This window comes from Poromitra crassiceps (genome assembly GCF_964638095.1).
Source record: "Poromitra crassiceps genome assembly, chromosome: 3".
NCBI lineage: Eukaryota > Metazoa > Chordata > Actinopteri > Beryciformes > Melamphaidae > Poromitra > Poromitra crassiceps.
Genome location: NC_139625.1, coordinates 14294807 through 14307268, shown reverse-complemented (window position 1 = coordinate 14307268; position 12462 = coordinate 14294807). Strand labels below are relative to the sequence as shown.

Below are 12462 nucleotides of genomic sequence, written 5' to 3'. Positions count from 1 at the left end.
CTAGAACTAGCAGCAGTGGGCAGCCACAGTGCAGCGCCCGGGGACCAACTCCAGTTATTTTGCCATTGCCTTGGTCAGGGGCACTGACAGGAGTATTAACCCTAACATACATGTCTTTTGGTGGTAGGGGGGAACCGGAGCACCGGGAGGAAACCCACATGAACATGGGGAGAACATGCAAACTCCACACAGAAAGGACCTGGGACAGACCAGGATTCGAACCCGGGACCTTCTTGCTGTGAGGCAACAGTGCTAACCACTGAGCCACCGTGCTGTCCTTCTGCTAGTTCTCATCATAAAAATTCTTATTGTAACAGTAATTAACCTTGCATGTCTCAAACTATGCCATGTTGGGTCCTTGAATTTGGGGGAAATGTCATTGTGTGTTGGTGATGATGACCTATGCTGTTTATATCCTTTATGTGATTGTTTATGTTGTTTTATGATTGACCGATTTTATGATTTTATGATATCCTTGTTGTTTATGTTTATTGTATATTTTACTGTACTTTGCTTTTAACAGGTAGCCTACTTTTAATAACATCTACGAATGGGCATTGCAAATTAGCCTAGGCTGCAAATGTTGTGATACATGACATCAGACATTTCTTGGGAAATGTTATGCATGTGTAGCCAATATCTGTCCCTTGCGCTGTCTGGTCTCTTCTCTGCGTGCCACAGTGCACATTTCACAGGAGAACACCATAGAAACACTATATCGCCAATTAACTATATTAAATGATGACATGTGTAGGACGATGATCTGTCTGGTTTTGAATCATCAATTGTCTTTTGAAAATTGCGTATGTTATTGAATGACCACAGAAGTCAAGAATCAGGGTTTTTTCCTGCATAGAGAATTACGAGTCGGCCACCTCCATCAAATTTCTTTATTGCATTTTTTTTTAACATTACCTTTGGATAGTCATATCGGTGCACAATCCACATAGAAAAACGTATATTTTCATTCCAGCTAAAAACAACAAAAAATACTATATTCCCCACCTATTGGTAATTGGTGAATTTCCCCCCACTAAAATTGGTATTGGTCTCAAAAAACCCTTATCAGTCGGGCTCTGAGCCGGGAAAAACCCTGATGATGCATGCTTAGATTTGTTTATTTATAGGCTACCTATTTGGAGAGAGAAGAGAGACAGGGAGGGAGAGCGAGATCATCTATAGGCCAGTGATTCTCAGCCTTTTTCATATCAAGGACCCCCAATTTAATGCACATCAGGGCAACGGACCCCCCATTTGATGAGATTGTCTCTTGAACCCAAATGTGAGAATATTTTTTATTGTTATGAGTTAAACTATGAAGCTGAAATATGGCGAATATATGCTGCCTTTTCTTTTAATGTAATAATACATGTGTGCGTTTGTTGTTTCGGTCCAGTTCCCTCACTTTTCGATAAAGTTTTATCTCATATTTCACCCTCTGATTTCTGTTATTTTGGGTGAACATTTCATGTGCTCCCCAAATATTGAATTTGACACTGAAAATTGTGTCTGCTTTTCTTGCCACATTTCCTATGTGATTATTGTATGGTCATAGGAATATTGTTATAACCTGACGCTACCGCCCCCATCTGGCAGGGTCAGGTTAATATTGTTATGGCTCTGACCTTTGCACTCGATACCACTGGTTTGCTGGTAATTTTAGAGATCTAGGAATTGAGGCTTACTGTTACACTCACAAGTCACTTAAGAATATTGTCTGAATGTCCATTTAATGTAAACCCTCTCCTAAACTCACCCTTGGTTGTTGTAGAGATGGGGAAATATAACTTTTTGGATAAACAGAAACACTGTTCTCATATTTAGCCTAGATAAACTAGATGCAATTACTTCCCCTTTTTAACCTTGCCTTTCTCTGTACAAGTATATAATACTGTATATCCATCCAAATAACATCACTAAAGAAAGTTTTTAACTGTAGATATTTATACAGCACTTGACAAAACAAAAGTCTTACACTATTGAAAAGGCAGGAAAATAACATGGCATTTTTGTATGTATACAGGAATATGTTTGTTTTACAAATTTCAATGGTGCATGTTTCTGTTAAAGTGAAAAACAAAGACCGTATTAAAATGTCTGAACATTGCAACACTAAAAACAGCAAGTATCAAAAGGACTGGCCACTAAACAGAAATGCATACCATTCAAGTAAACCCACCCTATGGAGTAACGTTAGCTGTGTTCAGATTAACACCTGTTCTCCCTCCCTTTAAACTCTCTTGGTGTCCCAAAGACCGTCCTTTAGTGAGATCATGGAAAGGCTTTGGGACACTTGGATTGCAGCTAATTATTGGCAGTGAGAGTAAGGCGGAGTAAGTGTCGAGGCACACACACATAAAGTTCAAGCAGCAAAATCTCCCTTTTTTACTGTTCCTAAAGGCTTAGAACACACACAACTCAAGGCTGACTCTTGCACAGAGGATGGGCAGAATTCAAGGCACTCGAAACACAAGACCAAACTGATTCTTCTGAGATTGCAAAAACCTGCATTGCCATGCAGTTCTATTTGGTAATAGTTTCTAACAGGCAGAATGCCTCAGTGGAAAAACAAAGAATTTGTTCTGTACTCTACAATCTGCTGTGTTTAAAACCAACACGAATTGATAAAGATACAGTAAAGCACAAACAACATGAATTAGATTAGCAGATTGTACAATTGGTGCAAAACTTGAAATAAGGCACTAGGATTACATAGACTTACTTTCAAAAAGGAAAACACACACACACACACACACACACACACACACACACACACACACACATATATATATATATATATATATATATATATATATATATATATATATATATATACAGGGGCGAGATTTTCCACTGGGGACAGGGGGGACATGTCCCCCCCACTTTTCAAAACCTTGATTCTGTCCCCCCCACTTTTTAAACTAAAAAAATCGTGGGTAAACTGAAAAAATCATGCTTAATACGCTACTGTTTGACCAGCCATCATATTATGGCTGAGAATGTTAATTGAGTTGCTAATTATAAGCTATAGGCTACTCCAAAAGATTGCCACGGATTTCCTCGTCTGTAAAAAGTGCCCTCTCCAGACCCTGAATGCATTTCTAATGGCGCTCTGTATGGAAATTCCCCTTTCCAAGCCGTCCCTGAAGGCAGCACTCACAGTATTGTAACAGCAAATTTAACTTTTGTACTAATATTATTCAGTTTGTGGAGTTATTTTTCTGTGACAAGTATCATCCAAATGTTAATTTAAAATGAGATATTCCTCTAAATCTGGCTAAAAACATTAAAACTTTTTTGCCAGCCCCTGCCCCTCTAACATTCTCTGCACGTCCCTGCTGCTGTATAAAGGGTTAGGTAAAGAGAGGAAGTGAACATGGTTGAATTTAAAATAAAGCACACTAATAATAATAATAATAATAATAATAATAATAATAATAATAATAATGATATAATAATAATACAACCAACGTGATTTCAATATGGCTCTGGCTTTCACATCAGTATTGTTCTATGCCTTGTTCATGTCACCTGCTTTCATATCAGAGCTCTGATGAGTTGGAGGAGGTGGTGTCTAAAAGGCATGTATTTAGTGATGTGTGTAGTTCTTCATAGATCTAGCCTCTTAATCTTCCCCTCAGAGTGCACCAAATTGATGCATTTTACTTTAAAATGTAAAAAAAAATCTTCCCCCCTAGAGGGTTGGCACTCCACATTTTATTGTGTCCCCCTACTTGTGAAACCAGGTATTCACCCTTGTATATATATATATATATATATATATATATATATATATATATATATATATATATATATTCATATATATATGTATATGTATATACATATACATACATACAGTACATACACACACACACACACACACACACACACACACACACACACACACACACACACACACACACACACACACACACACACACACACACACACACACACACACACATTATAAAAAAAAAAAAAAAAGATACATGTCTAGACAATTCCATCAAGGCATTCAACAATCAACTGTCAGCTCTCTGGTAATATTCCTATCCTGTGCAGCAACTTGCTATAAAAGGTTGCCTGCATCATGATAAATATAAAGTATAGAAAATAAATAGAGATCTAGGTGAACACATAGTTCTCACTACAGTGCTTTCCAAACTCTCAGCTCGGAGGAAACGACGGTACAGTACGACGTACAAAATGTGGCCGAGCCGCAGGGCCACGTCAGAGACCGCGGGGTCCCGTCCTCAAGTCTCCTGGCTGGGCGCAGTGAAGCGTTTCTATCAAGGCACTGCCTCTCTGTGCAATGGCCACAGGGGCTGGAGGGGCACGATGCCAGTGCAGGCACTTATGGAGCCTTTGTGGGAGAGAGCAGTCAGTCGGAGCCTTCCTCCCCCCCTCCCCCCGAGGTTACAGAGCTGTCTCGAAGATAACCAGGCTGCCCTCTGCTGGTCCGTTGGCCACGTTGGGACGACTTCTGCTCTCGTAAGCCTGGAAACAAGAGATGGGATCATTGGTAAGATCACAGCTGGAGCTCAAAAGCATTTGCACAACCATCTGCACAGGGGTGTGAGCTGAAAGGGCTTCATCCCTGACCAACTCTCCACACAGGTAAGGACTTAAATACATGGACGATGGTTTACCTGCATGGGGAATGGTTTCCCCTAAAAACACATAATTAGGCCCTTTTCAAACATGCATTGAACTCCCGAAGATATAATAATAATAATAATAATACAACTGTGCCTTGTCATCTATCCGGTTTGCAGTGGTGTAGTCAGTGCAGGGTATACGACATATACCTGTGTCCATTTAATGTAAACCCTCTACTAAACCCACCATTGGTTGTTGCACTAGAAGTTATAAATCAGAAAGACTAGATGACGTCACTTTCTCTACCGGCAAAGCTGAAGACCGGCGACATGCCACGAGCTTCCACGAGCGATGTCGTTTTTAGACTAAACTAACCCCTACGTTTCAGTTTGACGACAAATTGCGACTTTCTTGACATGCAAAGTTATGTTTTAAATTGACAAAATTTACGTTGGCACCCCGTGGCACAATTCAAACGGGATCAATCAAGTAACGTTATTCTCCATTCACCGCCATTCATAATTTTCCAGCGCTGGTACAGGGAGAAAAGCAGGAAGTGACATTTCACTTTGGCTCTCTATTCACCTTATGTAGCCACGCCCATTTGACCCGGTTGTGTGGTCGTGTCAAAACCTCCGGCTAAAAATAAAATAAAATAAAATGGCTGGCTGCTCCAATATCATCTAACTCTGAATTAACTAATAATTTGGCCAATTGTATGTAACATACCAAATAAAAGCAAACGGCAATGTCTAAGAATGCAACGCCATGTAACTGGCTCGTTAAGTCTCACATTCCAGGGAATTACGTTAACGTCTGGCCTGCGGGTCTTATTGACGTAAGTGGCTCGAGCGCTCGGAGGAGAGAAAACTATCTGAAGCTTTCTTTGTTGGAGTCCAGGTATGTTTTACAAGAAAGTGTTCATCATTGTCGACGATAACGTTATCTGACCTGGCTAACAGTGGATACTCGCTTGCTTGCTGTGTACCGAGCTCAAAGTAGTAGGCTACGTTCTTTATTTTATCCCCTGCACCCGTCCGCTCCAAAAACAACTCTCTTATTTTGCGCCGTGACCGCCGGAAGTGTTAACAGGACCCGGAAGAATTTGGCCCACTGTAAGGTCTGAACATAAGGTGAATAGAGCTGCTGCCTCCTGCTTGCCTGTCTGCTTACCCGTTTAGCTGCTTCCAGTAGAGATGCTGCCTCCTGCTTGCCTGTCTGCTGCACCATCTTGTAAAAGATGCCATCTGGATCTTGAAGCAGAGTGTAGGGTTCATCATAGGCATGGATTTGCCCTGCATCTAGAACCTGGGCACAAAATCAGAGAAACCGTATTCAGCGATAACCGTCTGGTTGTGAGACCGGACTTTGTGCACTACTTCATTGGCTAACGAATCAAAATGGCCATATTGTTTCCAAATCAAAACATTGTTCTTTCTAAGATAGTGTATGTCTTAATTTCCAATAATTCACAACATCTAAGCTAAGATGCGTCGCGTTGAACCACTTTTTACAGACTGGCTTCATTTGATGTGTCCAGGGGCATGCCTTCGCTGTCAGCAACGTAAGCAAAATACTTCCACATTTCGCCTCGTACATTTGCTTTCTCTACAAGCGTTGGGTGGCTTGCAAGACTCTCAGAACAAGCCGCTGCCATTTTCGCTGTGTCTGTCCTGTGTGTCGGGCTGCTGCGGAGGACTGAAGGACTGGCCAGACAGCGAGCAGAGAGGGGAGGGGGGGGAATCGGCACGCCCACACATGAAGCAGACATACCGCTCTTATGACAAGCTCCAAAGTGGTGAAATGTCCGGGATGACGGGGTCGCGCTTATACCGGAAAACAACTTTCACACATGAAGGCATTACACCGCTTTCTGGTCATTTCCCGGTATAAAGCGCATGTGTGAAAACGGCTTTGCTTGCCAGCGAGCTAGCATAACATGCTAGCATAACATGCTCGGTAGCTACGTGTTCGTCTGGATTTCTATTTTCTGGCAATACCGTCGCTGTAGCTCAGAAATGTAGTGTACGAGACCTCGTCAAACAGACCGCTAATTTTCTGAGCTGAAAATATTTTGCGGCTCACTAGAGGACGCTCGTGGCCCACACATGGTCCAGTGGTTGAGAAACACCGGTATAACAGATATGGACTTTGAATCCTGCCCTTACTAACTTAGCTGAGCAAAAATGTGTTAATAAAAGCTTACTAATCTTTCATGCAACTGGATTGCAGCCCTGATGCAAAAGTAGGTCAACACTCCTCTAGCTTCAGTTCTCTCAATATGGAGAGGGAGACAGACATGTGGGCTATCACCTGTTGCTCGTTGTTGTCTTGTTTTCTGTGTACTCATATTGTCAGCGTCTTTGGGTCAGTGAAAAGCGCTATACAAAATAAATGAATTATTATCATTATTATCACAACCGTTGACCATATTTTACTAAGTAGTAAAATGTCATTGAAGATGGTAGGATCCTTTGCAGTAACACGGATCAATGTACGAGACTGGTGTGAAATCAGAGATGAATTAAGAGCAAACCTATAGTTAAAACAAACCAGGGCGCGGGGGTTGTCCTTTATTGTGGAAAATAAAGGACAACTAACTAAACTAACTAACGGACTCACCAGGATGCGGTCGCTGTCTACGATGGTGTTGAGGCGGTGAGCGATGGTCAGCACGGTGCATTCCCTGAACTTGTCTCGTATGGTTTTCTGGATCAGCTCATCCGTCCTGCACGAGCCAGAGCACACAGAGCAACACATTCAGGAATACACATTTTGCAATGTCTTATCCTTTGACTGTCCTAGTTTTACAGGCAGAAGGTGGACGTGGCTAACGGCAGAAACACACAGGAAATGGAAGTGAGGCGGGAGTGAGGCGAAGCGTCCGGAAGTACAAGCGGTTTCATTTCGGCGCCCTTGTTACCAGATTAGACCGGTCACACTGGCTGCGGTGCGGCGCGGGCAGCTCGCAGGAGTTTCCACGTCTGGTCTATTTTTGACAGCCAGGCATGAAGTCAGTACAAGTTGTGGCCGGCGCGGAGCAAAACAGAGCGCTTCTGGTGTGAATGGCCAGGCTCCTGCTCGAGCTGAATTTACCACCGCTTCCGTTTCCAGTGTGTTTGTGCCTTAAGTATTGCTGCATTATGCTTTTATGTCTGCCAAGAAAATGGACTTATGGGGATAAAACAAATGTTACTGAATAGAACGTATAGCCTGATATCAGACTCAATTGTCAACTCGTTACACTCCATTTCCTTCTTCAGTCTGACATTGCTTCCACCCCAAGCGATTGGACCAAAGAGAGACCAAAGCAATCGGTACGTTTAATCGAGTTAAAACAGCCTCGATAGCAGCATCTATTGCGGTCACCATTGTTATTAGGTGGAACGACGCCGCTGACAACAGGGTTAGTCCCGCCCATTGCGCTGTTTATTGGCACAGATTGGCTAATCCTTAGTCCCCCCCAGCGCTCATTGGACAAGTTATTTTTTTTCAACTTAGGAAATCGCTGTTACATGTCTCTCGATGCCAGACCAGAAGCAGACAAAACTCAACTGGGTGGAGGGTGGAGTGGGCGGATTCGAAGGTCAGAGAAGGAATCACATAGAGGCTTAACGAGCCTTAATGACTTGCAGCTGGCGGGGGGCGGAGTTTCTGCAAGCCGGACAATTTTGGAGGACATTTCTCCGTGGAAAACATATAGCGAAGGTAAACACTGCCCATCTTCTTATATTAACGACATTATAATGATTCAAAGAGGGTTGATAATCGGAAAAGCCATCCTTTAACTGCCACTGAGCTGCACCAAGTGGCTGGCCAGTGTGGAGGTGTGTGTGCAGTACCTGGGGTCCACGTTGGCCGTGGCCTCGTCGATGATGAGGATGCGGTTCTTCCTCAGGACGGCTCTGGCCAGACACACCAGCTGCCTCTGGCCCACGCTGAAGTTGGAGCCCGACTCGGCCAGAACCGTCTCCATCTTACCGGGCAGCTCCTCCACCACAGACTTCAGCTGCACCTGCACCGGGGAGGAGGAAGGGGGGGGGGGGGGAGACACATGACATTCATTTAGAACCCCTGGGGAGTGTATGTGTGCTGTGTGTGATGTCACAGAGCACGTCCACCTTGTGAGAAGATACACTCTTCCACATGGATTAGTATCCAAGTGTTGGTACACACTGAGAAAAAAAAAGTTTGTGTGTGTGCGCGCGTGTGTGCGTGCGGGTGTGTGTATGTGCGTGCGTGCGGGCTAGTTACTGGCCTCTTCCAGAGCGTTCCACAGGTTTTCATCAGTGTGTTGGTCGAAAGGGTCCAGGTTCTTCCTCATGGTGCCGGTAAACAGCACCGGGTCCTGGGAACAGAGGTCAGTAGGAAGCTGTTTAACACGACTGTTTACCAAAGGTGGATATTTATACCAACTACTCCGCCGATTAATAATCGACTCTAAAAAGAATACAGATTTCAAAGTGACAGCTGACTATAGTATAGACATGCCAAGCCTCTATAGGGGCGGCTGTGGCTCAGGAGGTAGAGCAGGTCGTCCACCAATCAGAAGGTTGGCGGTTCGATCCCCGGCTCCTCCAGTCCGCATGTCGAAGTGCCCTTGGGCAAGACACTGAACCCCAAATTGCTCCCGATGGCTGTGGCAGCTTGCTGCCATCGGTGCATGAATCATGGGTGAATGTAGGCACATAGGAAACTCAATGTTTTTTTTTCCTTGGATGTTTTTAGACCTTTACCTTTTTAGTTTATATTTTTTTATATTTGTATACTTTATCATCACTGCGGGGAAATGTATCCTCTGCATTTAGCCTATCCTATACTAGTTCCTAGAACTAGGAGCAGTGGGCAGCCGCAGTGCAGTGCCCAGGGACCAACTAGTTATTTTGCCAGTGCCTTGGTCAGGGGCAGTGACAGGAGTCTTAACCCTAACATAGTATATCTTTGCTGGTGGGAGGAAACCCACACGAACATGCAAACAAACTCCACACAGAAAGGAGCTGGGACGGACCGGGGTTCAAACCCACAACATTCTTGCTCTCAGGCAACAGTGCTAACCACTGATCCACCGTGCCGGCCGGATAAAGCCTAGTTTGTGAACTTGTCTTGTCAGCTCTGTGCCTCGTCTATGGGGCCTGGTGCTGCCTATGAATGAATATAGTCACCGTAGGAGTTGAGTTTCCTGACTGAGGCCACGGAGTGAGAAGAATCAAATGTAACTTGACCTCCACACCTTCTCAAAGCTCCAAGTTGGCCGCAGCTTATCACAAGTGACGTGCTTTGTATTAATGAACAGCCTGGGCTGTTCTTTGTAGCCTGAAACAACAAAGGATCTCACTCCAACTCATAATCTCTTCTAAGGATTAATTGTTGTGGAACGACCCAGCATGATATTCTGAGTGTGTGTGTGTGTGTGTGTGTGTGTGTGTGTGTGTGTGTGTGTGTGTGTGTGTGTGCGTGTGCGTGTGTTTATTTAGCTTCAGCACTAACAACAGCACCACAGGACAAAACCCCTTTGTGTGGTAAAGCTCAGACATAAACAGTTTCTTTGGGGCAGTTTACACAAGGACGGTTTCCTATGGTGACGGAGAATTATTTTATCGTTAGTGCCTCCATTTTAGACGGCGACAGCGAATTTGGGCTTAGGAAACGACACATTTTGAAACCACCCTCCAGAGTGAAATTCTTGGTGACGCTCCCGGGGAGCTCCCAGCTGAGGGCTCCATGTAATCGCTTGAGACGGCTCATTTCAGGAACTCTGACGTGCCTGCACACGCGACACACGCGATTACGCCATAGCCGTGCGCGAGTTGGCAACCATTTTCAAAATAAAACGTCAGTATGAATGAAGTTTGGCAACATTCAGAATTAAGCTACACTGCGGCCAACTTCAGTTACATGTTCATAACGTTACTGCTGCGAGGAGCCGATGGCTGTACCCAGTCGGCATTTAACGTTAGTTACAAAAGCACGTCGACAGTGTTTTCTCACTGCCAGTAGCCTAACTACAGTAGGGTTTGACAGATCACAGTCAGCGCTCCCGGTCCTCGCTGCTCGTTAAAGATTTCCAATAGGCGTTATTCTGATAAACTGGTCACATATATGTTACGTTCTCACCCGACAAATATTAAAACTTTAAAAGAGTTTTTTTTTTTTTTTTTTTAGCTTGAAAACAGCTTTTTGGCAAGTCTAAATGACTGCGGTAGGCGTACTCTACTTCCGTGTTTAAAACCGGAAAGACGATTACGAAATGACGTCATGCAGAAGCGTCCTTGTATGGGCAAAGAATAAGGTGATCACACTGCCACCTAGCGACCTGGCATGTACATTACGCCGTTTAAAAAATTCAACAGCGCTCATGTAAACAGGGAGAAGGTGTGAAGGAAAAGGTGTGAAGGAAACGCTATTGTGTTGTTTCTTCCAGAAACTGTCCTCGTGTAAAGGGCCCCTTTGGAGTCTACATATTCAGGCCCCTCCCCTACAGACCATCACCAGGCTGCAGATCACTGATACAAGCTTTGCTTCTACCAGTGTGATGCTGTGGGAGAGTTGATCATGTTCACAACTATATACATGTATATATTTTTTAGATCAAGTCTTTTTGGATTTTTCACCTATACGAGGGATCAGCCGATCAGCATTTTGGTAAACAAACGGCGTCACTGCGTGGAAACGGGTAACTTTACAATGGGACCCTATGGAGCCAGCCTTGAGTGTCTCACTCTAGCCAGCTGTGCTGTTTACTAAATTAACTTCATTTTAAAAACTGCGACAGTTCACACAACTTTAACACGACATGCATATATTATACATCCGACTCTTGAGCTACTTCTGCTCTCACTCAGAATGTCAAAATATAAGCAATGTGATGGTGATAGTTTTTGAGATATTAACGTTTGTTTGGCACAACTCATACTAGTTAACTGCTGCAGGCTTCCGCATTTCTGGGTGGTTGTGACGTCACGCTGATTCGTCCTATTTTCTCCCCAATTGTACTTGGCCAATTTCCCCTGCTGCCCCGGTCGTTGCTCCACCCCCTCTGCCGATCTGGGGAGAGCCGTAGACTAGCACATGCTTCCTCCGATATATGAGCAGTCGCCAGCCGCTTCTTTTCCCCTGACATGGAGGAGTTTCACTGGCAGGACGTAGCGTGTGGGAGGATCACACTATTCCCCTAGTCCCAACTATTTTTTCTATTACCCCACCAGCTTTCCACCCGCAGACACGGCCAATTGTGTCTGTAGGAACATCTGACCAAGCCGGAAGTACCACTGCCAGGAATTGAACCCGGTAGGTAAACTACCCAGACGCCCGTCTTCACAAATACTGAATTAACTGCCTTGTGTTTTCCTTAAGACATACAGCAGTTGTAGAAGCCAAGGCACCACTGATCTCCTCAGTACCTGAGGAATGATGGACATCTTCTCGCGCAGGTCATGGAGGCCGATCTCTGAGGTCAACACACCATCGATGTAGATCTTTCCCTGTGGCTCTGCCAGGCGGAAGAGAGCTGAGACCAGAGAGCTTTTCCCAGCACCTGTCCTGCCCACAATGCCAACCTGAGCAACACAGCAACACAGAGAAACTGTGACTTTTTACTGTCAAATCTGTGAAAACCAGAGATGTGTCTCTCTGCAAACCAAGATGTCACACCTTCTCTTTGGGTCGGAACATGGCTTTCATGTTGCGCAGGACCAGTGGCCCATCGGGACTGTAGGAGAAGTTGACCTTGTCAAAGGTCACCAGGCCTTGGCTGGGCCATTCAGGAGGGGGGCGCGTTTGGGTTTCCCAGGGAGCTTCACTCTCCAACTCCGTGTACTCCACCACTCTCTCCACTGAGGTCATCTGGAGACAGAAGAAAATGCA

At 44.4% G+C, this 12462-nt stretch overlaps 1 protein-coding gene across 1 annotated transcript in view; it reads right to left on the bottom strand.

Annotated features, from left to right (window-relative positions):
- Window positions 1-4014: 4014 nt before the first annotated feature.
- Window positions 4015-12462, bottom strand: part of abcc4 (ATP binding cassette subfamily C member 4 (PEL blood group)) — a 53619-nt gene continuing 45171 nt past the window's right edge. The window contains exons 25-31 of the mRNA XM_083634352.1: window positions 12250-12441; window positions 12000-12155; window positions 8858-8947; window positions 8442-8614; window positions 7222-7327; window positions 5773-5907; window positions 4015-4497 (exon numbers count right to left, since the gene is read on the bottom strand). Coding sequence (XP_083490478.1) covers window positions 4417-4497; window positions 5773-5907; window positions 7222-7327; window positions 8442-8614; window positions 8858-8947; window positions 12000-12155; window positions 12250-12441 — 933 coding nt within the window. The 3' untranslated portion in view covers window positions 4015-4416. The remainder of the gene's footprint in view (window positions 4498-5772; window positions 5908-7221; window positions 7328-8441; window positions 8615-8857; window positions 8948-11999; window positions 12156-12249; window positions 12442-12462) is intronic.